Below are 27,552 nucleotides of genomic sequence, written 5' to 3'. Positions count from 1 at the left end.
TAATGAAAACGCTCCTAATAATAATAATAATAAATTTAAATTAAAGAGCCAATAATAATATAAAATATTATTAGAAAATTAAAGTTTATCTAATATATTATTGTGATAGAAAAGGCCCAATCCGAAAAATAAAAATAATATATAAGAAAACATCTTAACACAAAATACACAACAACTTTTGCAATAGTAAAATAAAATAATAAAGACCATCATAATAATTAAAAAAATTGAAATTAAAGAGCCAATAATAATATAAAATATTATTAAAAAATTGAAGTTTATGTAATATATTATTGTGAAACACCTTAACGCAAAATATAAAATAACTTTTGCAATAGTAAAATAAAATAATGAAGACCATCATAAGAATAAAAAAAATTGAAATTAAAGAGCCAATAATAATATAAAATATTATTAAAAATTTGAAGTTTATATAATATATTATTGTGACAAAACAGGAGAAGTATAAAAATAATTCTCGTGTCCTCATTGAGTTTGGGATTAATGAGAAAGTTTTGAATAAAATATAAGAAACAAGTTTTAAAAATGGTTTAAATTTTTTTGCATCGTTCCAAAATATTTGCAAAAGACATATTCATTTTTATATAATATATATTTCTTTTTTTGCTGGACCCTGCTTGTAATTTTTAGTGGGTACTTACTAATAGCAAATTAATTGTTTATAGCATTTAAAATGCACAATGGAGGCATGCATTTCGCATTAAGTAGTTATTAATTATTCATTTAGTCTTGGTTGTGTGGAACAGTATCCAACGTTTGGAAGAATTGTTTGCTTCACTAACATAACGAAACGTGGTAAGATTGTGTTAATAAGTTATGTAGCATTTATTTTTAAATAGTAATATTAATTTTGTAAAAGTTAAGCTTGAAAACTATTTTTTGAAGATCATGGAAAACAACCAGTAAAGAAAATCTCGTATAAAGATTTACCAGAAGAGAAAAATGAAGAAGTCTGTAGAAAACAGAGAGAAATATATGTTAAAAAAAAGTGTCTAGAAGCAATTCCATCCAGTTAAAAGATTCAGCTTCATTTGAGGATGATCAAATCACTACGTCAATTGATGAACCTTCAAATGATGATGTCCAACGTATAAACATCATTCAGGACTTCACTGTTCTACAAAAAGTGTCAAAGAGACAACGAATTTTCCGCGTTAATGTTGACATCGATAAATTGGATTCATCTTATGAAGTATGTGTTCCTCCTGGTGTTAATGTCTGTGTGGTTGATTCAGAGACAACTTCATCATTAAACAATGTGACGAATCGTTTTGATTGTTCGAGTGATTCTATGGATTTCCTGACATGTAAATCGAGAAACACATGCATAGACGAAACAACCGTCTCTAATCAGCTTTTAATTCAACATGTTTTCTTGAAAATATTTTTTTATCTTTCTTATTCAAGCAACCTTATATTATTTTTCATTGAAATTTGAGAACATTCTACTCAAATAAGTTCTATGTGTTGTTCAGCAAGATTCAACCTTTGAAACAAGTATACCGCCACCCTGTAGGGGTAAGAAACAAGTATAATTATATTATTCGTTCTTTTGATTCTATTGTCAATTGTTGCTACTCTCGCAATAGTGTCCTTAGTCAAATTATTCAAAGAATTCGATGAGTTTACGTCTATTGTCTTCTGTTCATTTTTTAACTCAATAGGTGGGGGGCATCGCCACTCTGTTGGACTTAGATAATTATTACAAGTCGTACCATCTGAAGCATATTCTTTGCCATATGTGGCTTGTTGCAGACATTGTAAAGCAAAGTGATTCTATCATGAAACAAACGGATTTTGTTATGCTGATGGGACAATTTCTTTGGCCACAAATGATGTCCCTAATAAGCTTTATGATCATTTTACCTCCGACACAGATGAAGTCGCGTATTTTAAGACCTATGTTCAGACTTATGATAATAAGTTTGCGTTTACGTTTTTTGGAGTTAGATTCAATAGAGATCTTTACAGACGAAATAGAGAGATTTATACATTCCGAACTCAGGGACAGATCTATCACTATATCAATGATTTAGTGCCTTTAAATGGCCGTCTTTTTTTATCTCCAATTGTATTTCTATGATACTGAGCATGAATTGAAAAATCGCATTTCTAATTCAGGCAGAATGAATTCATCAATTATAACTCAACTCATCGATATTCTTCGCATCAATCCATACTCTGTGTTATTCAGGTCTTTTAGTGATTTACCAAATTTGAAAAATCAAGTAATCCATATAAGATCAGATGCTGGCCTAGATCAACGTATATTCAATGCCCCGACATCTTCACAAGTTGCAACAATATGGATTGAAATTGAAGATGCAGATCAGTTAGGAGGATAGGACATTTGTGTCTTCAGTCATTCTGATGGAAGTCATATAATTCAGTGTTATTTTGGCTGCTATGATCCACTTCAGTATCCGCTGTTGTTTTCTTTTGGAGATAATGGTTGGCATCAAGGCATTCGAATCGTCAATAGATGAAGCATATTAATACGTGATGAAACAACCGAATCAATAGATCCTCACCAATCAATATCAACAGAAGAGTTACTTAAAAGAGAACAACGATGTGAGAGTGTAATCTTAATCTTCCCATTTTATACTTAGTTTGTAGACATTCAATTTTGTAATATTTCATTCTTCTTTAACTTTTATAGCATTAAACAGAAAAATGAAGGATTCCATTGTTTCGTGCCGTGAATATTATTCCTACAAATTACAAATCAGAGAGAATGTCAGATCAATTTTATTGTTGTCTGGTCGTCTATTGTAACAATTTGTTGTTGATATGTATGTTAAGATCGAGATTAGATTATTTTCGTACCAAACAACAACACATTCGATCTGAGTTATACCAATGTGTTGTTGATACCATTACGCTTGGGAAAACTAATGCTTCGAATGTTGGAAAACAAATCATTCTGCCTTCGTCGTTTATTGGAGGTCCAAGAGACATGTGAAAAAGATATATGGAAGCAATGGATTTAGTTCAGTGTTATGGTAAACCAGACATTTTTTTAACAATGACATGCAATCCAAACTAGCAAGAAATTTCAAATGAATTACGCCTCCATGAGGAGAGTCAAAATCGGCCTGATTTGGTTGCTTGGGTCTTTCGTGAAAAATTAGAAGAATTAAAGGATCGATTATTCAAACGGAAGATATTTGAAAAAGTCTCAGCATATGTTTATGTTATTGAGGACCAAAAAAGAGGACTTCCACATGCTCATTTTTTAATTATATTAGAGAGGGATTGGAAACTCTATGCACCTGAATCTTTTGATAAGTTTGTATCAGTAGAAATACCTGATAAAAATACGAATTTGTACTTACATAACGCTGTTGTCAAGCATATGATGCATGAACCATGTGGGGTGTTGAATCCAACAAATGTTTGCATGAAAAAATGGTTATTGCAAAAACCATTATCCAAAAAATTTTGTATCACGTACAACTGTTGGAAATGACTGCTTCCCAATATATATGCGTACTGACAATAGAATAACTGTCAATGTGAGATGTCATAATTTGGATAATCGTTTGGTCGTTTCATATAATCCGTATTTGCTTGCAACATTTGACTGTCACATTAACATCGAGATTTGTTTTACGGTAAAAGCAGTCAAATATCTATATAAATACATTTACAAGGGGCATGATCGTGTTGCTTTCAATTTGATTTCTGAACAAAACAATCAACAAATTGATGAAATCCAACAATTCCAATTAGCCCGATGGATTGCTCCGCCTGAAGTTATGTGGAGAATATATGGCTTCATTGTTAATGAAATGTATTCAGCAGTGTATAGCTTACATTTACATCTTGAGGATTAACACAAAGTAACTTTTCGAGCAAATGAAGACTTAATCAATGTTCTTAACTCTGATCGGTCTGCAAAATCGTTGTTAACATAATTTTTTGCATTAAACCGAGTGGATGAGAATGCCAGGATATTGTTGTACAAAGAATTTCCAGAATTCTATGTTTGGAACCAACAATACAAAGATTGGACTTGTCGGAAAAATAAAACTGTTATAGGTCGAATTGTTACAACAAATCCATTTAAAGGTGAGAGGTATTATATATGGATATTGTTAAATCATGTAAGAGGACATTTGTCATTTGAAGATCTTAGGACAGTTGATGGTGTTGTGGCTTCAACATTTCGTGAGGCAGCAACTATACGTGGTTTCCTACAGAGAGACAGCGGCTTAGAAGATTGTTTGCATGAAGCATCTCTATATCAAATGTCATCCAGTTTGAGGTGGCTTTTTGCAACTATATTGGTTTATTGTAATCCAGCCAATCCGAGAGAGCTTTGGGAACGTTTTGAGTAAGATATGTCGGTTGATTTTAGGTCAACTGAAGATTCTATGTTCAATGTAAGAATGAAAGTTTTGCGCTCAATCTCTTTTACAGTTGAATCAATGGGAAAATACATTAATTTGTTCCATCTTCTTGATGACAATATTTGTTTCGATGAAGACTAATTCGAATCTGGAGAAATCGATGATGAATTGACTGTTAAAATTCTAGAAGAAGATATTACTGCATTAGAATCTCTTAATAGTGAACAACGACATGTTTATAATGAAGTTTTGGGAAATATTTTTTCAAAAAGAGTTGCTACATTCTTTGTTGATGGCCCTGGTGAGACAGAGAATACATTCCTGCTTAAGGCACTTCTCGCAGCAGTAAGATCAAGAAAATTAGTGGCTCTTGCAACTGCTTCATCTAGTGTTGCTGCATCTATCCTTCTTGGAGGTCTAACATCACACTTACTCTTTAAGATTCCATTGGATACTGATGAATCTAGCATGTGTTGTGTCAGTAAACAAAGCACTATTGCAAAGCTATTGCTTGTAGTAAAGTTAATTATATGGGATGAAGCCCCTATGTAAAAAAAAACACATCGAAGCATTAGATAAAATGCTACGAGATATTAATGATTTAGAGTTAACATTCGGTGGAAAAGTTGTCATTTTTTGTGGAGATTTTTGCCAAGTTTTACCTGTGGTTTGTAAAGGATCAAGACAAGAACAAATCGACGCCAGTTTGGTTTCTTCTTATTTATGGCATACATTCATCAAATTTCATTTAACTGAAAATATGCGAGCAAGATTATATCCAATTTTTTCAGAATATGTGTTAGAATTAGGCAACGGAATGCCACTAATCACAGTTGATGAAATTATAAAAATTCCTGATGGCATGCTTGTTTCATATGAAAATGACTGTACTTCTTTGGATAATTTAATATATGCTATTTTCCATGATATTCATGAATATTCAATAAATATTTCAGCTATGATTAATCGGGCCATATTAACACCAAAGAACAGTTATGTTGATGAAATAAATGCATCGCTAATTCATAAATTTTCTTGTGAGTTTAGGTGATATTATAGTTTTGATGAAACAATAGATGCATATGAACAATCAATCATAAAGGATTTTTTGAATACTCTAATCCCAAATGGATTTCCTTATGAATTGGTATTGAATATAAACTGTCACATCATGCTGCTTAGAAACATTAATCCTTCAGAAGGACTATGTAATGGAATACGCCTAATTTGTCAGGCTTTTGATCGAAATGTTATTGATGCAAAAATCGCAGTTGGACACCATAGTGGAAAAAGAGTCTTTATTCCAAGGATCACATTCTTACCAAATGTTGATAAAAATAGTGGTTTCTCCTTCAAACGAACCTAGTTCCCTATCAGATTAAGTTTTGCAATGACTATAAATAAGTCACAGGGGCAAACGTTGGATTTTGTTGGGATATATTTTCTTCAATCTGTTTTCTCACATGGTCAATTATATGTGGATTTATCAAGGGTTAAGACTGCATCTACAGTAAGGGTTTTAATACGGCCAGTGTCGACTGAACGATCAGAAAAGAACTGCACAAAAAATATTGTATATACAGAATTATTAAGATTAGCATGTTCAGATTAATATTATATAGGTAATGATTCAATTGTATAATTTGAGTTTAACTACTTAAATAAAATTACACATTTAATATAATTCTATTTTCTGTATGTTTAATATTGTGTTCTTGAAATATTTATTGTGTTCTTTAATTTTCTTTACAATTTTCTTTTTAAATTTTGTATTGGGTTTATTATATTTATACGTTTAATATCTTTGTATATGAATAGCTTTAAATATGAGGATGATTTATATATCGATAAAAGATATTACTCTAAATACAAGAAATTGGAAAATAAAAATAATCGTGGCAAACAAGTCACCCAAACGAAAAGGGTAACACTCACCAGTAAAGTAGCAAAACTTAACATTGATTGATCCAGAAGTATAGTATTTATTTCTATCAATTATCTTTTATTTTTTTTCGTGTACTAAAAACTTGTAAATAATTTTGTTATTCTTGCATCCTATTTATTAAACTTTATTTTTTTTTATTTTTTTACTACTGATTTGTTGGGTTTTTTTATGTTTGATTTTTTAAATCTTTTCATATTATATAAATGTTGATGATGTTCCGTTCATTTAGTTCTCTTCTTGTAACACATTTAAAAAAATAAAACCCAAAAACAATTTAAAATTAAACAAAATTATTATCCTCAATTATTCATAACAATTTTTTGTTCGTTTCAATTTCTTATACTGTACAGGGAAATCGAGTGCAAGCGACAATATTTGGTAAATATATTGACTCACGAGATGATACTTTACATATTTTTTGGTCATATTACATCAGTAATCCATATGTGAAGCCACTGGATCCAAAGTTTAGAATTGAAAAACATGAATATTAATGAATCCTAAATTCTAGAACAATAATTGAGGAAGTTCCAAAATATGAAGAACAATTGGAGCTACCGAAGTACCAACTGATTCCGTTCAACGAATTAGACGCTTACAAAAACTCAATTGCAGAAGTAGGTAATTCACTCTTTATTTTAGAATATTTGATTATCAATATATTAAAAATTTAAATCTTATTTTTCAGATGTTTTAGTTGTTGTAATCCACATCAAGCCATGTAGAGAGATAACTTCAACGCATGGACCAACAACTATTCAAGAAATCTATCTCATTGATCAAAGGTAAAAATATTTTTTGGGTAGGTCACTCTTTAGAATTATGTTTCATTTTTTATTTCTTACATATTCTGTTAATTAATTTTTTATTCCAATTTTGTAGCTTAAACCCCATATGTTTAACTATGTGGGGTCAATTTGTGCAAGAAGAATGTAAAACAATCTCGAAAATAATAAGGACAAAGCCAGTTATACTTGGAATAAGAATAAGAGTTGGTTCTTATAATGGTATTTTTAATTATTAACAATATTATATTTTCTTTTATATTGTATATGCTTGCATTAATTATGATCTTCATTTCCAATGAAAGATTGTCTCTTTCATCGCGTCCGAAAAGTAAATTTGTGATCAATCCTGTTCTTCCTGAGGCAACTTCATTGCAAGTGTGGTAATTATCACAAATAAGTCATTATTTGTTTCGTGCGACTTGAATATTGAAATCTCCATATTTTTATTTCTTATGTTGCATTTGTTTTTATGAATTTTAAGGGCGATGATTAATGACTTATTACTTGAGAGTTTTATTGCAAAATGCTTGACATACCCGTCAATATCTCTGTCTTCTGTTGGTATTCGAGAAATAATCAAGAATTGTGATGTTGCTGAGTTCATCAAAAGTTTACAACCCATTCAGTTAAAATCCTATTCTTTGTAACAAATTCAAATATTTATACAATTAATTCACCTAAAAAATTGTTTCTAATGTAATGTAGAAAGCAAGATTTTGGATAAAGGCGAAGATAATTATGGTTGACTTGGGCCAGATATTTTTTTACATGTCATGTATTGGCTGCAAGAAAGGAACTGGGTATGATTACAATGATACATTCATTTGTTACCATTGCAAACACCAAAGCATTTCCCAACCACATCATGTATCTTTCAAATTTTTGGTTTTGTTTGATAATTTATGTGATAGATTTAATGTATAGCTTTTGTTGATTCTAACTTAAAATGACATTTCCATCAAATTTATAGTTGTCGAGCATATGTTGAACTCGACGATGGCACATGAAGACTATTTGCTGTTATGTTTGGTGAAGTTGTAGAGCAAGCATTCAGTTGTTCGGTAGTTGAACTTATGAATCACATTAGTGACGTATGTTTTCTTGTTTTCCATTGCTTTTATCGTTGTGAGTAAAAAAGTCAATCTTAAAATTTTTGACATGTTTACTACATTATCTATGAGCACATTAAACTTTATATTAATTTTCAGTATATCTGTTCTTTAAATTTTTATTAATCATGGAAGCCTATTAAAAATTTTCTTTGCAGGAGCATCTGTCATATATAGAAAATCTTGTAATAGAAGTTTTGCAGAAATAATGGATGATCGAACTTTTAGTAGACCCCAATTGACTCAACCGACAACAACACAAGAATTTCAACGTCGTCTCTATTGATGCAGTACAAGATGACACAAAATGGTGCATTATAGTAAAAATATCAAAGGGCTCATATTTAAACTGATATTTTTGTTAGTTTTGTATTGAACTTATCAGAGACAACTTTTGCTAAAACTATCGATGTTGTAAATATATGTTAGATTATGTTATATTATAAACTAATGTTTTATAAATATCGATGTTTCACTGAACTTGGCAAACGTGCTTTGCATGTTGTTCCGACCTAGTATATATATATATATATGTATGTATGTAAGTATCACTAAGACAATATTATACACTACATTTTCATGTTGTTGTTATCTATTTTGAGGCAACATTATCCATCAATACGTGAATTTGTTCTTTAAAAAATAAGTATTGACCCAATGTTTAATAAATAATATCGCATAAACGTAATTTAATTAACAAAAGTAAAAATTGAGTTTTGTATATATTAACATAATTCATGTTGGAAATTAAACATTCCAAAGATAGCTACCATTATTTTCTTACTATATATATATCCTAAAGTTATTTTAAAAACTTCAAAAAATAAATATTTGTTAATTCAAAGTTCTATTGTTGATGCTAATATTCAGGTTTCAAAAATGATTCAGTGGAAATATATTACTTTTCTTGAGGAATGAACTTTGGAACATGTAGTTCCTCTTGCCAAAATTATTTCTGATGAACTTAACCATGATTATATTCAGCAATTTTTGAATGGTATTGTTAAAATTAGTTTTGATCAATCTTTGGTTAACAACAAAAGGAGAAATTCTTTAGCTGGAACCAATATATATATATATATATATATATATATATATATATATAATATATATATAAAAGGTGTACACAATTTCAACTATCTTGAAAAGAGAGGATTTTCATACGCACCTGTTCGGAAGGAGAGAAAAAAATATATATACAGCCTAGTATCATATGTATGCTGAGTGCTTTTTCTCACCGAACCCTAACATATATAGCATGCTTCCATGATGTATTCCATCCCATGCACACCAACATGCAGAGGGGCAGAGCCACCTACAGGCCGTCCAGTGTGCAAGAGATGGAATATACCATAAACTCATGTTGATGAGTCAGGCAGACAATTGGTATATAAAACCCCCCGGCCGGCTACCATTTTCAGATTTTCTAAACCTTAAAGAAGTCTGCTGCATGATCTGCATGCGGTTGGATCTCCATTGTCAAACCCAACTTGGAGTTGTGGGCATGAAGATGCCAAGAGATATTGCTAATTTATAGAGGGAGAGGGATTAATAATAATTGCAAGGGTTTGAATTCTGATGGAATTGTTAATTTTCATTTCTATATCCAAAGCATATGATCATGATTTATTCGTCTTGGAATCGTACCAATTGAGATTCCAACTAGAGGATATTGTAAGTGTAATGCTCCATGACGTGGAATCCACCGACCATGAACACCTGATCATCTCCATGACTGTCATCATCATGTGGTGGATCTGACGTACGTACGGTATTCATCGTGACCACTTTTATGTTAATTGTCACCCATCTCTCCAGTGACAATTTGTATTCGCAAGTTGTCTTGATGTCTATTAAATTATTATTAGATTATATGAATCTACTTAAACATGACTCATATAAATAAGAGTGAGACGATATAGCCTGTTTAATCTATTTAATAATTAGCTTTTATTGAATTAAATTGGATGCGACCTATTAACATATTTCATATAAATGGGTTGAGTTGACCCATATATTTATTTTTAATTTAATTAATATAATTTTTTATATAATACAATGATAACTATATATATTAATCATTTATAATTACAACTAGATTCATAATAAAATATTTTATTATCAACATCTAATCTAATAATAAATAAGAAAATTAATTTTTTCATAAAATAAAATTACATGTTAACAAAAGATTTTTAATAGTTTGAGATATAAGTAGTTAAATACTAATATTTATATTACATCCTAACAACAAAAAAATACAGATAAAACTAAACATGTATTAAATATAAAAAATATAATTAATTTTTGTTATATATACAGGCGATTGCGGGTTTTGCAAATTGACCCACAATTGATCTCTTTCTAGTCTTGTTTTATCGGGTCAATTTATTTTGACTCAAATCCATTTATATCAAACTCAAATCCGTTTATTTTGTGTCAAGTGATGCCACCCTTACAGTTCTCCATGACCTTATCTCATTTATCTAAACTCACATTTGGATTTAAAAAAAAAAAACAAAGAAGCCTTTTACAACGTAGATTATCTAATATATGATGTGATACCTTATTAGATGCAAAACAATTGTGTATTATAAGATAAGATTAAATAATCATACTTTCTAGCTAAGTCAATTTATAGATTTTCATTTATAAGTACCTTTATACATGTAACATTTTCTCTCTTGCTTGGTTGAGAGCATGACTTGATGGATTTACATAAGAGAAATGTTTGGTCTACAAAGAAATTTCACAAAAATAAAATTTTAAATTGATATGGTTTGATATGGTAAATCATATTGTAAGCCTCATTTTATTGTAAAATAGAATTGATAGTTATATTAACTCATATCAGTTTGTAGATTTATTTTTGTAATAACTTTTATTAAATATAATACTTCTCTCTTCTTAATGGACGAGAACATGTATATATATATATATATATATATATATAGAAAGGGGTCTACAAGGAGGTTGGGAGAGATTGTGTGATCTTCAAAGTATTATCCTGGAAATATTCTACTTGTCGGCCTCAATCTATCATGAGTGATGAAAAATAGGTACCGCACACAAATGGTTTTAACTCACGTTTTCTTTGGAGTGAAGAATATCTAGTGGAATCGGAATTATTCGTGGTGTTGCATTCCATCCCTAAATTTGTTTGTAATCAATGACGTTAACAACCAAAGCTATTTCTACCTAAATTAATTAAGCCCCCAAAACAAATTTTCATGTTTAATTATTTCCTATCATGTTTGTGTAGCCCTCTTCTAATGGCCGGGATGCATTTTATTTGTTTTGAATTAATACATGAGATCTATACACATACCCATTAACATATCAGATCAAGTCATATCAGTTTGTAAATTTTATTTTATAACACTTCTGACCATCATTTCTCTTATGCAAATTGCCATAGCTAAAATAGACTAATTGGAGGCCCATTGATTTTAGATGCAATAAAAAAGAAAAATTATGTATACTAATATAGCTTTGCTTCTCATCATCCCATACACCACACATTATATATCATATTTATTTTGGTTTTATTTCTATTAAATTAATTGAGTTCTTCTACTTATCATCCCTATACCACATACTTACTAAGAAAAAAAAATAAAAAAATAAAAAATTATACGTGGTATGTGGATTTAGCGGATGGATCCAATGGGTCCTTGCTCCACACCCCTAAAAGAAAGGATAGTGAAAGGTAAATGGGCTATGATTTTAATAGGCCAGCCCAAATATCTCTGCTTGCCACTCGCATCGGCTTGACCCAAATATAAAGGTTTGGGGGCTAAACCCATTGAGCCCGAAACTTCAAAAACCGGGGACTGATTGACAAAAAAGACTTGCACAGAGGACTAAAACGCAAATTGCTTCCAACTCAGTGCCTTTTTCAATAAAATTCGCAAAAACGATACCAAGCGCGGGTCTTTCCCCTCCATCTCTCTTTAGGGTTTTTGGTGTTAGCTTTGACGAGGAAATCGAAACCCAGAAAACACTGTCCTCGTTGAAGAAACAAAAACAGAGAAAACGCAATGGCGTTTTCGATGTTTTCTACTCCGCAGCCACAACAACAGCAGCAGCTGTTTCAGCCTCAAGCTCAAACTTTTCAGCAGAGCAGTCCTTTTTTCCCGCAACAACAGCAACAGCAACAGCAACAACAATTGCAACTCTTCCAACCACCGCAGCAGCAACAACAACAGCAGCAACAGTTTCAGCAGCAGCAGCAGCAACAGCAACAGCAACAGCAACAACAGCATTTGTTTCTGTTCACTAACGATAAAACTCCGGCGAATTATAGTACCAAGTGGTCGGATCTTCATCCTGAGTCCCAGAAAATTCTCCTTCAGATCGAGTATGTTTTCCTTTGTCTCAATTACCATCTTTTTCTAGCTCTTTGATTTTTTTTCGAAGTCCTTGCATGTTTTAACTAAATATTATGGATTGGTTGCTGAGAGGTGGTGGGGAAAAGGACCCAAAGGAAAGAAAATTTGGTGTCTTTTCCACTTGTTGTGTTGTCGAGTTTCGGTCAATTAAGTTGAATTGCCGCATTAGCTGGATGTAGTAGAAAATTCCAATTTCTTGTGCTTCAAGATGGAGAAATCTTTGTTCAAATTCTTGGTTCCTTTTCCTGGTACATTCATTATGTAAGCATTAAAATGAACTTGTGACTCTGAGAAATTTCTGCAAAAAATGAAATTATTTTAAATTTTGTTTCCCTTCACTGCAGATTTTCACTTAAAAATGTGGCATTTTGTTTGATTTGAGCTCCTTAATCCGAGTTTTTTTTTTCCAAATGTGTAAATTTATTTCAAGTGTCAGTATTGATCCTGATGAGGCATAATGTAAATATGGTTCACTTTTAATTGTCTTTGTAGTTACTATAGTTGGTCCATTTTGGGTATAATAGTATTGTACGAGCTTTGAGTTGCTTAAGTATTGATTGTATAGGGAGCGGATATTGAAGTATAGAGATGAGAGCCAGAGGCTGGATCAGTGTACTCGTCTTTATGATTCTTCAGTTTGCAATGATGCATTCGAGCCTGATGCAAGCCGAATTGTTCAGGTCTACTCTTTGATTCGATCCCTTTTATTTTTAGCTGTCTATGATATCTCATTGTTTTCACTGAACCCCGACTTCTGACTTGTAGTTTTTTTTTTCTTTGCCATTTTATATAAATATGTGTCAAACTCTCCTACCTACTCTCTCTCTCTCTCTCTCTCTATTGTGAGCCTGTGAACTATTGACACTGCTTTCCTGCCAGTGTCATTGCTCGAAATGCGACCACCTACCATACACAGTAGTGTCAATATTGAAGCTGCCCGACTTCATTTTGGCTCCCAAAGAGCCAGCTATATTACCCTCCCTTAAACAGAAGCACTCAACCACCACGCGTCAGCCTTATTCAAGCATGGTGAGCAGGATCGAAAAACAAATACCCATACAATAAGCTGATTGAGGCCATTTGGTAATTGATAGGGTATGAAAATTGATATGATTGTGATGGGTGGAAGTCGTGGTGGCATCTATATGGTGGTAGCTGTTAGGGGTCTCCCCTGATGAGTCTTATTGCATCCATACACGGTAATGGTTATAGGAAGATTGGAAGGTAGATGGCCCGGAATGGGAAACTCATCCCATTCTGCACATTCCATGAAATGAAATGTGGCCTTTGCTGGGAAGATGTTACATACTTTCATATAAAACAAGAAGGTTCAACAAATGGAACCCACCCATGAGTAGCCCAAGTGGTAAGGGCGAACTTGTGTGCATGAGCCCTATGTCACAGGTTCGATTTCCCCTGGAATCAAACTACAATTTAAGTGGGAGGCCATGGTGGTGGGTTGTTGTGCTAGTCTTCCCGGGGGTTTAGGTTCCATGAGTGAGTCCTAAGGGCCCTGCCATGGGGTTGTTCCCCGTCATAAAAAAAAAGGTTCAACAAATGGAAATTAATAACCAAGTCTTATGAGTTCGTTACAAGTGAAGGAAATTGCTTTGGAAAATACAACATTCCCGAGTCTTCTTTAGTTCCAACCAAAGACCTTTTAAGTGTTAATTAATCCAGAGCAAATTTGATCATGAAACCTAGTGTTGTAGGAAAAAAAGAAGAAAATAATAAAATAAAATAAAAAAATTCCTTTTAAACTCTAGTATTACCAAGACCTTATATATAAGACCTTTCTACTGCAGTACTTATTGCTTTTTACAGTGCTTCGTGTATTTTTTAACTGTGAATATATGGTATGAGATATATTACTCATGTTATTTGTCAGGAACTTGGGGGAGTTAGCACTGCCATGGAACGACAGAAAGCTGTGCTGCAGGAGCTGATGGCTGTTGTGAAAGATATGTTACGGAACACAGAGGTTGGTATTCGTTCTTTCATGATGCTACGCCCAAGGTTCCTTCATCCAAATACTGGAGGTGCTTCAAATGTCATTGCACCATCACAAGCTCCCGGAGCGACAGCAACATCTGTTATGAGTGGTCAAATGACGGCAACCTCTATAGTGCCAGTTTTTGATTTCTACAGTGGGGTTCCGAGAAAACCATCACCCTTTTTACAGCAAACAGTTGCCAGATTTGAGAAGTATCTCGGTGAGTGCCGCCAATGGATTGAAGAATTAGAGCAGCTTCTCCTTTTAGGTTCTGACAGGAACTCTTTCAATCTTGGATACTCATTGTTACAATCTCTTCCAAAAGTCATGTCAAATGTGCATGACTTTTTTCTTCACGTGGCTGCTAAGGTACATCAGCAAATATATTTTTCGTATAGGTTTACTTTTGAAAATAGAGGGTGGCTACATACCTTTCATGTTATCTATTGTTAGGTATTAATGATGATACTGACTTGAAAGCAACTGGAGCTTCCTACAAGCGGTTACCCCATTTTTCCTCTGGGAAAAGAACATTAAGACTCTACCTATGTAACCTATATCACTTAAATGTTGAATTTAGGTAATACATTGTCCTTATTTACTTTTTAAAAGAACTAAAAAGCAAATGAAAGAACTAACAAGCAAAGATACATCTCAAGTAAAACAAATACTATGCCATTTTATATTTGATGCCCTATCATTGGAGTTGGTTCTCATGTGTCATTTCAACATATCATATACTTGGTCCCAATCCTCCCCTCTTACCCATCCCCCTCGCAAAGAAAAGAAAGCAGCAGAAAACCATGCTCTGGCACAAAATGGATCAGTATGCTATTTCCTAATATTTTGTTATGATTGTTACTTATATAAAAAAATAAATTCTTATGATTCATAACAAATGTATTGCAATGTATTCCTTAGGTGGAGAGTATTCATCAGTATATTGAATCCATGAAAGCAGCTTATCTTGCTGATCAGCGTCACCAAGGCTATGGGAATGATCCCTTTCTTGAAGCTGATAGGCGTGAAACAGCAAGACAGGAAGCTGCTGCTAAGAGAGTACATCCGACTTTGCATTTGCCAACAAATTCACAACCATCAACACAAGTTGCAGGGTTGCTTGCCAGCTCCGGGACTCATGGGACATCGGCTTCCCAACAGACATCTGCAGCGACCACATTGGTGTCGTCAGGGAGTGGCTTGTCACTTTTTGGCACACCTACTTCTGCCCCTTCCCCTGTGTCATCTTCTCTGTTTGCAACACCAACCACTTCTGCTCCGGTATCCTCTCTATTCGGATCATCTGGTGCTACTCCACAGACATCCCTTTTTGGTTCTTCATCAGGATCTTTGTTCGGGTCTGCCTCTACTCCCTCTTTGTTTGCTAGTGCCGCCCCAGCTTTTGGTTCTACCACTCCCTCTGGAAGTTCACTATTTTCAACACCATTTGCTTCAGGTACCTTATCATTTTTTGTTCTACATAGGAATAATTCATGGTCCATTGATAAGATTATTATGGGTTAGTTCCAGTTTACAATCTTGTTTGGGTTGATTATTAGAGTTTTGTTTGAGAAGTTGCACTGGACTTATCTGATTCACATCCTTCGACAGTTTTCAAATCAAATCATAAAGATCTTAATGTCGACATCATCAAGATTGATTTTACATGTTTTTATTTTATTTTTGTTTCTAATTTCTCATAATTGCCTAATTTATTCTCACTTCTTCCCAGGTGCTGCAACAGGTTCTGGGGCCAGCTTTGGGACTGCATCAGTGAGTAAATTTTTCCTTTTTTTTGTTTTTTGTTTTTTAATGTTTCTGGAGGAGTTTAATCAATATTGTACTTTTTACTTAAAAGAACCTTAGAAATGTAGGTCGTTATGAATAAATTGATCAATTTTGTTTTTGGTCGAACTGAAGATCAGTTAAGTGGCAAGAAGAGCAACAAACATCAACTTGAAAGAACAGTGAACTTGAATTTAGTTTTAAGTCATGCAGTGCAATCAATTTCTACTACTGTTTGCTGCAGAGCTAATACCATCTGCTCGTCAGCTCAGCTTTATATGATATGATTGATTTCCTAACTGAACGGTATTCCTCTATTAATGACCTTTTCCACATATCCTATGCTTTTGCAGAAATCATCAAAACCAAAGTCTAGAACCGGTAGAAGGTAGCTTCGGTTCAGTGTTTCTGCAAAGAACGCTCTCAATTGAGCAAAATCAAATTGGCAGATCAAATGTGCTGTGTCATGACCTACCGGTTCTGCATTAATCCTGTGTGTTCCCAAAGATGGCAGGGAGATGCTGGGGGATCTGTGTTACTGTAACACCGTAGGGTAAAATATTCGGGTAAAATGGTTGTGGATGACTGGATGTGAATGTGAATTCTTAGCCCAAAAGTTTCACCTGCATTTGTCCAGATATTAGAATATATTCAATTAATCTGTTTATCCACATTTTTAATTTTTATTAATATTATTTTGCCCTTTTTTTTTTCTTCTCAAAATTTGGGAGTAATAGAGCATATGGGTGTAATTGAGCTTTGCTACTCATCATCTTTACACACCACAAATCATATTTATTTTTATATATTTTTTGTTTTATTTTTTCTAAATTAATTGAGTTATATTCATAATCCATATATTACACATTTGGTAAAAGAAAAAAATTAAAAATTAGAAAGTCATGTATGATTTGTGAGAATGATGAGTAGAATTTTTCTTGTTAAGAATGAAATTCTGTAGGATGGTTATCTTGGGTAATTGGCCAGATATCTGTATAGGTTCCCAGAATAGAAACTATTAGGTCTTGATCATTTTCACAACTTTTCATTTCATCTCATCTCATCTAATCATTACAATTTTATCAAATTTTTATATGAAATAAAATAAACAGTTTAAAATTTTCAAATTTTAAAGTAAAAATAATATTAAAAAATATATATTTTAACAATATTTTATTTAATTTTTAATTTTTATTTCAATTCATCTCATCTACGAAAACAAACATGGCTTTAGGCCCTGTTTGGTTGATATACTCAACCGAGATCAATTTAGTTTAGTTTAATTTTAAGTTGAGTCTAACATCCAAACATCCAGCTCTCAAATTATTAAATTCATCTTAACTTAAAATCTCTTTATACGTAGGACATACAATCTTTTTCAATTCAACACTTTTTTATATGGAAGATTCACAACTTTTTTTAATTTTTCATAAATATATCTAAACTCATATTAATATCCAAATATATTTAAACTCATCTTAAGTAGATCTCACAAAACTTATTCTATCATTTTAACTTACTAGTATTCATAAAAAATTCAATCTAACTAAATTCAGCTCAATATTTAAACGCAACCTTAAACTTCCATCATCTACTGAAGTTAGATGTTTTGTGAATTTAGCAATTCTCTTGAGAAAATAAAGTAGGTAGATATGTTGCCTGACCTTGGGGTTGCTGCTGAAAACCAAGAGTGGTTTTTGCACACTAAAAACCTAAAAAATGGGAATTAATTAATAATGCTTATTTATTAAGACGATATTTTATTGTAGGTGATTAATTCTTCACTGCTACCACCACAATATACAACAAACACAGCTAAACACAATTTTCTCTAATTTTATTTGCGAGCCCTCGCTTTGTGGAATAAGTAATTTATAGAGCATAGATTATTCTTAATTTGTACTCGTCCATGGAGCATGGTCTTGGTACAAGGTCGAAAGTATATATGTTGAAATATCCCCGTCACAAAGTCATATCACGAGGGCCGGCTTAATAGATTTTGAGGTCTATGGCGATAAGTTAAAATGTGATTTTTTTCTTATGTTAAATTAAGTAATTTATATCTAAAATATATTTTCATTTAAACATTATTCTTTTTTTTTTAGATGCAAAATTGCTAATTAAATTTTCTAGTAGAAAAGAACGGTATGTATTATATAAAATCTTACTATATATGCCTATGAGTATTAATTCTAGATTAAAATAATATTAACATAGAATATATATAGAACCCATGCAATTTAGTAAATTAGCTTCACTTTTATATAAAAATGTTAACCTGCATAGTAAAATAAAATGTTGATATTCAAAATCAAGAAATAAATTATAAATTAGAGGAATTTAAAGAAAAAGAGGTTCTTGTACATGACGTTCAACTTCAAGCAATGACAATAAAGCAATGCTAGGGCAAGTAAAATCCCACTCGAGATTTAAATCTCTTTTGATTTTGGGCACAATTTGTTAATTAATTTGTATGGTAAATGAGATTTCTCTACATCGGTTATATATATAAACAATAAAGGATATAAATCCCTTTTTTTATATCATTTCACTGTTTATGAACAATATTTTTACGAATAATTATTCTCATTAGTCATTATTCACTGTACATCCTACAGTATCCTATAAAAAATCTCATTCCTTTTAAAGAAATTCAAACTCTCTACGATTTACAAAATCTCAAATTAATCGGTACAGCAGAATTTTTCTTAACTTGATTTCTTTAAGATACAACAGTCTAACTGATTATTATATAATCCAAATCAACTCTACATAAATGATTAAACCCAAAATTTCACTCAAAAAACACATTTCTATTATCTGAAAAATCTCTCAAAAAAATATATACTCACTTTGCCTTTTTCTTTTCAAAAGAAAAATACTACCTTCGTACGTACCGAAAAGAAAAAGTACTACCCTTGAATAACAACCACACACTGGATGAAAAGATAAGACATTTTTTTGGACGCCAATCTCTTTCCAATTTAAAAAGGAAGGTAGACGTTATTACAAACAGCACAAAAAACATTCATTACCAACTTAAAAAGTAAAAATAAACCGACCTGCATAAATTATTTAAGAGAAAAAAAGTTTAAACGTTAAAAATGTTAATGGAAACGTTGATAACGAACATCACTCGAAAGAAACGTATAAAAGCCATGAAGTCGGTTTTGCCAGTTGTTATATAAGAAAAAAATAACAGCAATAAATTAATTAGAAACTAACGTTACTAACCAAAATGTTCGGCTACTGGCAAATCAAGAGAATAAAAGCAAGCTTAACAACGTTCAAGCGATAAATATCATAAATCCTAATAATTATTTTAAAAAAATACTAAAAAATAGTAATTGATGTATAATAAAACTTTATTTTTACTGTTTATGCAAATAATATTCATGAGTCTGGGTCAACTTATCAATATTTTGAATACCGTACCGGACGCTGTACCGGTCAAGGCACTGGAACGAAATATTTCGATACGGGTACAATTTTGAGATAGCGTTTTGGGATAACGTTTCGGAATAGTAGATCTATAAATAAATTATATATATAAATATATATAAAAATTACATTCTAAAATAATAATCTATATATAAATAAATTATATATAAATACATATATATAAATTATAAATAGTTTAGTCTGAATTGAGGGTTAAAAAATAAGCTTGTAGTTTGAAAAAATGAAAAAAAAAAAACACAAGCCGAAATTGAGGCCGGTACGACCGGTATGGTACGAAATTTAAAACACTGCAACTTATACCAACTTGTGCTTGCCATTTTCCTTAATTTCTTTGGCCACATATTTGCTCGCTTTTATTTATTTTGTCTTTTACGTGTGTAAAAGGGATCACATACACTGATGTAGCACACGTGCCACGTATCCCCATTTTTTTCCCCTTCCTGTGCATTTGCTTGCCCCTTCCCGTGTGTCTCTGCCTATCTCTGCCCTCTATGTGGCCGCCATAGTGGTCGGAGACCACCTCAAGGCCGGCAGAAGCTGCTGTCGGTCGAAGTGGCACCGACCCCAATTCATGGTAGCGCCTCTCCTGTGCATCTCCCCTCCCTTCATCCCCATCTTCCTATGTGGCCACCAAGGTGGTCGGGGACCACCTCAAGGCTGGCAGAATCCGTCGGCAGTCTAAGCGGCATCGTCCGACGAGGGGTTGGGAGCTCCCGTGCATGGTGTGCTCGTGAGGAGACATGAGCTTGTCGTGCACGGGAGCTCCGATCCCCTTGCTGGGCGTTGCCGCTTGGACCGTCGGCGGATTCTGTAGGCCCTAAGGTGGTCCTCGAGCACCTTGGTAGCCATGGGGAGGGCTAAGGTAGGCGGAGGCAGAGAGGGAAAGGGGGATGAGGGGAGGGGAGACGCACGGGAGGAGAAAAAAAAAAGGAAAAAAAAAAGGGAGAGGAGACCGTCACAGTGTACCATATCAGTGTGTGGGATCTCTTTATGTGATTCTTTTATCTCTATAATATTTTTCAAATTTATTTAAATAGAAGAGGATTGAATTGTACTTCGGTATTTTTAAATTACGAAAATATCTTTTTAAAATGTATAATTCTACAAATTACACTTTGATTCAACATAAAGTGTTCTAAAATTGAGTGTTACAAGCAAGGTCTTCCTAAAGCTAAAACGGCAAGAGTACTAGCTGGGTAGCTAGGTGGAGATGGAGAAGAGCTCGACCAAGCACTTTGTACTTGTGCATGGAGCCGGCCATGGAGCATGGTGTTGGTATAAGGTGGCAAGCTTGTTGAAATCCTCAGGTCATAAGGTCACAGTCCTGGACCTAGCTGCGCTGCTTCTAGGATCCACCCAAAACAGGTGCATGAAGTAAAGTCCCTTTCGGAATACCTCGAGCCTTTGATGGAATTCATGGCATCTCCGCCATTAATGGAGGAAAAGGTGGTCCTTGTCGGCCATAGCAATGGACGTCTCTGCATATCTGTTGCCATGGAAAGTTTCCTAAGACAGTCTCTGTTGCAGTGTATGCCACCGCCGTCATGCCAGGTCCCGTCTTGAGTATCTTGACGCTAGGCGAAGAGGTAGTACTCCCATCTCTCTCTCTCTCTCTCCCAACCTTACGCAGTGACTGTGACTTGGGATTGTCTGCAGACCGTAGATTATTCCTGTGGGGATCCCCTCTATTAGTATAGTAGAAGCGAAAATGATCATTATCATCGAGTGGATTTTTCTCCCTGCGTGATTGACTTGGATTTGATTTTCTTTTCATTTCTTTGTCTTGGCTTTGGCTTTTCTCCCTGCGTGATTGACTTGGCTTTGGCTTTGGCTTTTTTCTTCCTGAGAAAGAAGGAATCTTTTAAGCATAAATTTTGTATTCAATCCGCATAATATTAATTAATGATGTTTACACACGAGTTTTGTCGACAAGAAGTGTTATAACCATAAAGAGATTTGATAAAAATAAATTTATAAATTGACATAATTTTTTATGATATGTATATTAGATCTACTTTATAATAATAGTAATTTTACAGTTTAATATACCACATCAAACTACGTTAATTTATGAGTTTACTTTTGTAAAATCTTTTTATGGCCAAAGCTATAATTTCTTTTTGCGGATATGGCACTAGACTACTTTCTTTTTTCGTTTCGTTTTGTTTTTTTTTTTGGTAGCTAGACTACTTTCATTATAAGTTGTGCACAAAAGTCTTGTTAATACTTAATAGTAATTAATGTTATAATTATTATAAGTTAGTTAGCTAATTAATTAAGTTGTCATGCATTTCCTAATATATTGTACACAATTAAACTAATTAATTACAAGTATTTGACGCTTGCAATGTCGTTGGTGAGACCAATTCGTCTCTATGGGGATACTTCAACATTGCAAAAAGAGGAAAATCTGAGCAGGGAGAAATACGGGCAAGTTCCTAGAGTTTACATCATTTGTGAAAAAGACAATGCGATCAAGGTGGATGATTGAGAACAATCCAGCACAGGAGGTGAAGGTAATTGCCGGTTCCGATCACATGGTGATGTTCTCGCAACCGAAGGAGCTGTGCTCCTACCTCCTTGAAATTGCAGACAAATATCCTAAAAACTTGGCTCCCATATTAATCATGTGCTTAAAAGTTTTATGGCAATATTGGTCTATGAAAGAAGAGAAAAAACCCAGTGATTTGAATATTCGTCTGTCATTGTTATATATTTCAAAGCTGTTTGGTGTGTTTGATCTGAGTTTAATTCAGATCGGGCTAGTTCATGAGTATGAGAGAAATGGTTCAGATCGGGCTTGTCTGGTGGCAATTAAGCTGCTAGAAACACTACTCGATCGATCCCAAATGCGCGCGCGCGCGTATATATATATTTTATATATATATATATATATATTTAAGGAACCAGATTCATTTTATTAATGATCCGAAATTACAACTGTGACTTATAAATATATAAAAAATTCAGATTATAAGCTAACTACGCATCAATTTTGAGACTTCTTCATACACAATTTTTTTTGTGATAGACATTGTCTTAATTTTACAACAAACTTTCTCTTAACAGAGAAATGAGTTTTGTATAAACAAACTTAAACGTCTCTTCTATCCTCTCAGGGAGAAAGAGTACATGATAGTATTATGGACATTAAATCTAATAGTCTATTTTTAATTTATTAATAACTATAATGACAAAAAAAACTACAAATTAAACACACTAATAATTACATGACCACAAATACCGGTATGACACTGGACGTCACATCCACCGTAATTATCCGCATCTCGAGCCCTGATACAAGTGATATATCGCCCAAATGCACACATGTATATTAATATATTTTGGTACGTACGAATATTTTAGTTTTTTACTTTATACAAGACTTTTGGCATCTACAAGTGATGCAAGGTTTATTTGTTTTTTCTTTTGTAAGGAGCCTGCCGCATAGACGGGTGAGACTAGATCTTATTTAAATATTGAGATGATATGAGATGATATTATAATAATTTATAAATAATAATAAAATAATTTAAATTAAAAAGTAATGTTATAAAGTTTTAGAAAAAGAGAAAAAAAATTAATAAAAAAATTATAAAATTAAAATATTGTTAAAATATAATTTTTTAAAATTAATTTTAGTTTGGAATTTTAAAAAGTTTAAATTTTTTTTATTTTGTGCTTTGTTTGGCCTATTTTTGTTTTGTTTACTAAAAATTAAAGATTTAAAATTAAAAAATATTTATTTTTGTAATATTTGAACGTTGAGATAAGATAATCATCTTGTAATCCAAACTGAACCTTAGTTTTGTAGTGTCGTAAGAGAAGAAAAAGTAGATATATATAGCCCCTATTGAATTTTTGGTGTGAAATGCCACCAGTTTAGTAGATTTCTTCATGATTTTCTCCTCCAATAATTTAATAAATACAGGTCTTTTTCAACATAACTGTTTAAAGTAATGTTATTGAAAACTTTCGATTCTTTTACAAGTCCATTTAGGAATAATTGTTTGGCCATGACACAGAAAAATGAAATCTCAAAACATATATGGCAAATCATGATCTTGACAAGCAATTAATACCGATCGAGTTCTATTACAGGCAATATGATAGATGACAACTCCTCAAGGTACTAATGATAAAAAACAGAGAATAATTTTAAGCGTATTTAGATGCTATCTGCAGGAGACAATCGCAGAGTTCCTTCGGCTTTGAAAGCATAGCCATGTGATCAGCACCCTCAATCTCCATCACGTCTTTTACACCACCATTTTCAATCATCCATCGCTGAAATTCACCAGGTATTCCTAGATCCTCATCACACACAACATATACTCGTGGAACCGACTCATATCCCTGCTTTGAGAACTTCTTTGCCTTGGACAAGTCCTCAATAAACAGTGAACTTGGCCTTGCTAAAGCCTTGGCGAGTTCAAGATCCTTCCACAATCACAACCCAATTACACTACTTAGGAAAATAGCATTTCTCATTTGTGTAACATGGAGATCAGAGGGAGGAAGCGTACCTCAATTGGGCATAGTTGATAGAGCTTGGAGGACAAGAACTTGTGGCCGAAGAACATTGACGTTAAAGGAGCGTTGACGCTTCCAAACGAGACGAACCGAGTGTCCAACCATTCAGATGCTGGTGTCCTCGTATTATACTTTCCATTGCAAAATAGAAAAAAACACAAAAAATGGATGCAGTTTGATCAATAATTGAACGGAATATAATATCTTGTACGAAATGAAGAGTTTCCCAAGTGAGTTGATGGATTTGATTTTTCTTACAAACCAAAAAAGCATGCATGCGGTAGTTTATGTCAATAATGACAACGCTGACGCACAATGCATCGAGTGTCCAAAGAGCTGAAAACTCTTTGTCCAGACTTTCATTTTCTGGGGTCCTCCCATTATACCTTTCAATGTTTCATACCAACCCACCCAAAACAGAGAGGATACTTTTCCACACAGAACAATCAAACAATACAGTCTGAAGAAAAACTAAGATCAGTGGAGGAAAAAACAAGGACAAAGAGATTAAGGAGAGGAGCTCAGATTTTCTGTGGTACCATGTCAAAAATGGAGTTAGGGAAGAGGAATTGTGGAGAGAGAAGAAAAGGGGATGAAGAAATTCAGGACTTATTTCGTTATTGTCATTAATGGATCGTTCTGCACATTTATACAAGATGTGAAAGCAGCTCTAGAGCAGCTAGCTTTTAACACTACTTGGCTTCCAGATCTCAGAACTATAAAAGATAATGCATGGTTTGGGATGTCATATATACCTGTTCCAAAACATATGACGGCTTGTGAGTGATATCTGGCATAAAAGCAGTCAGGAAAACCCCTGCAACAACTTTCTCAGGGTACTTTTCCATTGCAAGGGCTAAATTCAAGCCTCCAAGGCTGTGCCCCACGATTACAACCTTTTGGTCTGGAGGAAGTTCGACCAAAAGCTCCAACAATGGCTCAGTGTACTCGTGAAAGCTGCCAACATCTTCGATTGCCTTCGTTTTGATACCTGAAGCCGCAAGATCAAGGGCCGTGACCCTTTGGCCGGCGGACTCGAGCCGTGGTTTAAGCTTGTACCAGCACCATGCACCATGGCATGCGCCATGCACCAGAACAAAATGAGTTTTCTCCTTTAGAGGCAAAGCTGCCATCTTTTTCTCTCTTTTTTTTTTTTTTTTTTTTTTCCTATCTTTGTGATCTTTGATTTTCGTTCTTGGTTGGCTCCATATACTTCTAGAACTGCCTTTATATATAAAAAAGAAAATATCTATTCATCATTTTAATTCTCATCATCTCATAATATAACATTAGATCATAAATTAACAATTAAAATATAATAAATAATTTCCAATCGCCTAATAACACATCATAAGATGATAAAATAATGATAAAAATTGAGATGATGAGTAACATTATTTTATTTATGTTGCCGTATTTGACCACTCTACTATTGTCAAAATAATTATTTTATATTAAAAAAATAATATAATTAATTACAATAAAAAAATATATAAAAATAATTACACATAAAATTTTTTATAAAAAAATGTGGGCCAAGTGCGCTGGATTGGTTAATTCACATGACTTTTCATTACTGCGACTGCGAGTGATGCGTTTATAATTTCACGGTGACAACATTATCTCTAAACTCGGCCAATAGCAGTGCTATAGAGGCCATAGAACCTTTGACTTCTTCCCTATCTTTTCAAGCCATCTTCAGCCTTTCGTTTTTCAAAAAGAAGGGTTGAGATCGGGAATACCCTAAAATTACTGTTTATGTGAAGGTCTATTACACCCATGTATAATAGTATCATCTTCTTAATTTATTTCACTCATTTTATCTGTCACACGTAGTTAGAAAAATTTTAAAAAATTAAAAAATATCAACATAAAAACATTAAAAAGTTTAGATATCATTTCGACAATAAATTGAGATTATATAAAAATTAAAAGTTAAATAAAATATTATTATTATTTTAAAATTTAAAAAAAAAATTAAATTGTTTATTATATTTTATAAAAATTAAAAAAAATTATAATAATAATGAGATAAAATGAGATTAGATATTTTTTGTATCCAAACATAAAATTTTAATTTTAGTTTTTTTTGCAGTTACGGATGCTATTCTATTTTAAATATATTTTTTAATAAATCACATAATGTTACCGTCAAAAAATTAAAATAAATAATATAAATTAGAATACATAATAACATTTTTTTTACGATTGTATAAAAAATAATGCTAGAGCCACTGCTGAGTCTCTGAAGGGAGCTCCCGCTTGGCTATTTCATTTTTTTTCTATTCTTGTTTTACATAAATTTTTTTAACATTTTAAAATATTTTTAAAAAAAATTATTAAAAATTATTTCCTTAATTACGAAAAAAAAAAAATCCTAGCGGAGCCCCAACAGAGCTCCAATACTCCGATGGGAAGACTAATATTTTTTTTTGCTCGTGATTAAGTAAATATTTTTTAATAATATTACGATTTTTTTTTTAAATATTTAAAAGTATCTAAAAAAAAAAAATACACACACATAAAATAACCTACCGGCGTCCCCAGCGATGCCTCAGCATTATCTTTGAACCAATAAAATGACCGACCAATGTTTTGTCTCTAGTAATTGTCGGTAGATATTGTTAAAGTGCGCACGTGATTCGTATAAATCTTTTACTTTATATAAAATAAAATAAAATTTACTTTTTTTTAAAAGACTCGTTTCAGTATATTTAAAATTAAAAAAAGATGAATATTATACCTCAGTTACTATTTATTCTTATATTCTATATTTATAATTTTTTTATAAGATGTGAGAGTATTTTTTATAGAATGTGAAGTATGGGATAGTGAATAGTGACTGATAAGAATAATTTTTTTTAAATGAATTATATGTATCAGCTACTATTTATTTTCACACCCACACCTATAATAATCTTTTCTTTTTTTTTTTAGAGGTTGTGGAGGTATATTTTATAAGATATTGAGATATTTTTTTTATAAAGTGTAAAGTGTGAGATGTAAAGTAATAAATAGTTATTGATAAAAAAAATTGTTAAAATTAATACAAATAACATAATGATTTCACGTCCAAATCATTGGTATATTTTGTGTCTTTCCCTCCGATTGTCTAACATGATCACTGTCACTTCTTGGATATCATATTTTATCAATCTCTCGTATGTTAT

General features: G+C 32.5%; 3 protein-coding genes across 4 annotated transcripts; 2 read left to right on the top strand and 1 right to left on the bottom strand.

Annotated features, from left to right (window-relative positions):
* The first annotated feature begins 12,128 nt into the window (after positions 1-12,128).
* LOC121256323 (nuclear pore complex protein NUP58) lies at positions 12,129-17,092 on the top strand. Of its 2 annotated transcripts, XM_041157089.1 has the most exons (7): positions 12,129-12,578; positions 13,175-13,289; positions 13,489-13,638; positions 14,498-14,971; positions 15,524-16,058; positions 16,335-16,375; positions 16,741-17,092. In XM_041157089.1, the coding sequence occupies exons 1-7, from the start codon at positions 12,259-12,261 to the stop codon at positions 16,777-16,779; spliced, it is 1,674 nt and encodes a 557-aa protein (XP_041013023.1). In that variant the 5' UTR covers positions 12,129-12,258; the 3' UTR covers positions 16,780-17,092. The 2 variants fall into 2 exon arrangements, with proteins under 2 accessions (XP_041013023.1, XP_041013031.1); XM_041157097.1 differs by lacking the exon at positions 13,489-13,638 and having other exon boundaries at positions 12,130-12,578.
* Positions 17,093-20,910: 3,818 nt separating this feature from the next.
* Positions 20,911-22,622, top strand: LOC121235758 (esterase PIR7B-like). The gene is given in 6 exon segments (XM_041132149.1): positions 20,911-21,185; positions 21,188-21,347; positions 21,350-21,545; positions 21,889-21,911; positions 22,265-22,546; positions 22,606-22,622. Coding segments are annotated over 6 exon segments (804 nt in total). The 5' UTR covers positions 20,911-21,059.
* A 1,276-nt stretch (positions 22,623-23,898) lies between these two features.
* Positions 23,899-25,600, bottom strand: LOC121235586 (salicylic acid-binding protein 2-like). The gene is made up of 3 exons (XM_041131929.1): positions 25,138-25,600; positions 24,376-24,513; positions 23,899-24,289 (listed from the first exon to the last, which is right to left on the bottom strand). Exons 1-3 carry the CDS (start codon positions 25,513-25,515, stop codon positions 24,008-24,010), a joined length of 798 nt encoding a protein of 265 aa, XP_040987863.1. The 5' UTR covers positions 25,516-25,600; the 3' UTR covers positions 23,899-24,007.
* Between the last annotated feature and the right edge of the window lie 1,952 nt (positions 25,601-27,552).

This window comes from Juglans microcarpa x Juglans regia, chromosome 1D (genome assembly GCF_004785595.1).
Source record: "Juglans microcarpa x Juglans regia isolate MS1-56 chromosome 1D, Jm3101_v1.0, whole genome shotgun sequence".
In the NCBI taxonomy this organism is placed as follows: Eukaryota; Viridiplantae; Streptophyta; class Magnoliopsida; order Fagales; family Juglandaceae; genus Juglans; species Juglans microcarpa x Juglans regia.
This window is presented reverse-complemented; position numbering and strand designations above follow the sequence as displayed.

What these genes read in the sequence shown, in the direction of transcription:
- LOC121256323 (XM_041157089.1), top strand. Translation starts at nt 12,259, where the DNA reads ATGGCGTTTTCGATGTTTTCTACTCCGCAGCCACAACAACAGCAGCAG. An exon ending in ATGCAAGCCGAATTGTTCAG is followed by an intron (nt 13,290 to 13,488) that starts GTCTACTCTTTG and finishes CTTTCCTGCCAG; the next exon opens with TGTCATTGCTCGAAATGCGA. An exon ending in TTCTTCACGTGGCTGCTAAG is followed by an intron (nt 14,972 to 15,523) that starts GTACATCAGCAA and finishes TGTATTCCTTAG; the next exon opens with GTGGAGAGTATTCATCAGTA.
- LOC121235586 (XM_041131929.1), bottom strand. Translation starts at nt 25,515, where the DNA reads ATGGCAGCTTTGCCTCTAAAGGAGAAAACTCATTTTGTTCTGGTGCAT. An exon ending in CGTCATATGTTTTGGAACAG is followed by an intron (nt 24,514 to 25,137) that starts GTATATATGACA and finishes TGCAATGGAAAG; the next exon opens with TATAATACGAGGACACCAGC. An exon ending in ATCAACTATGCCCAATTGAG is followed by an intron (nt 24,290 to 24,375) that starts GTACGCTTCCTC and finishes TGATTGTGGAAG; the next exon opens with GATCTTGAACTCGCCAAGGC.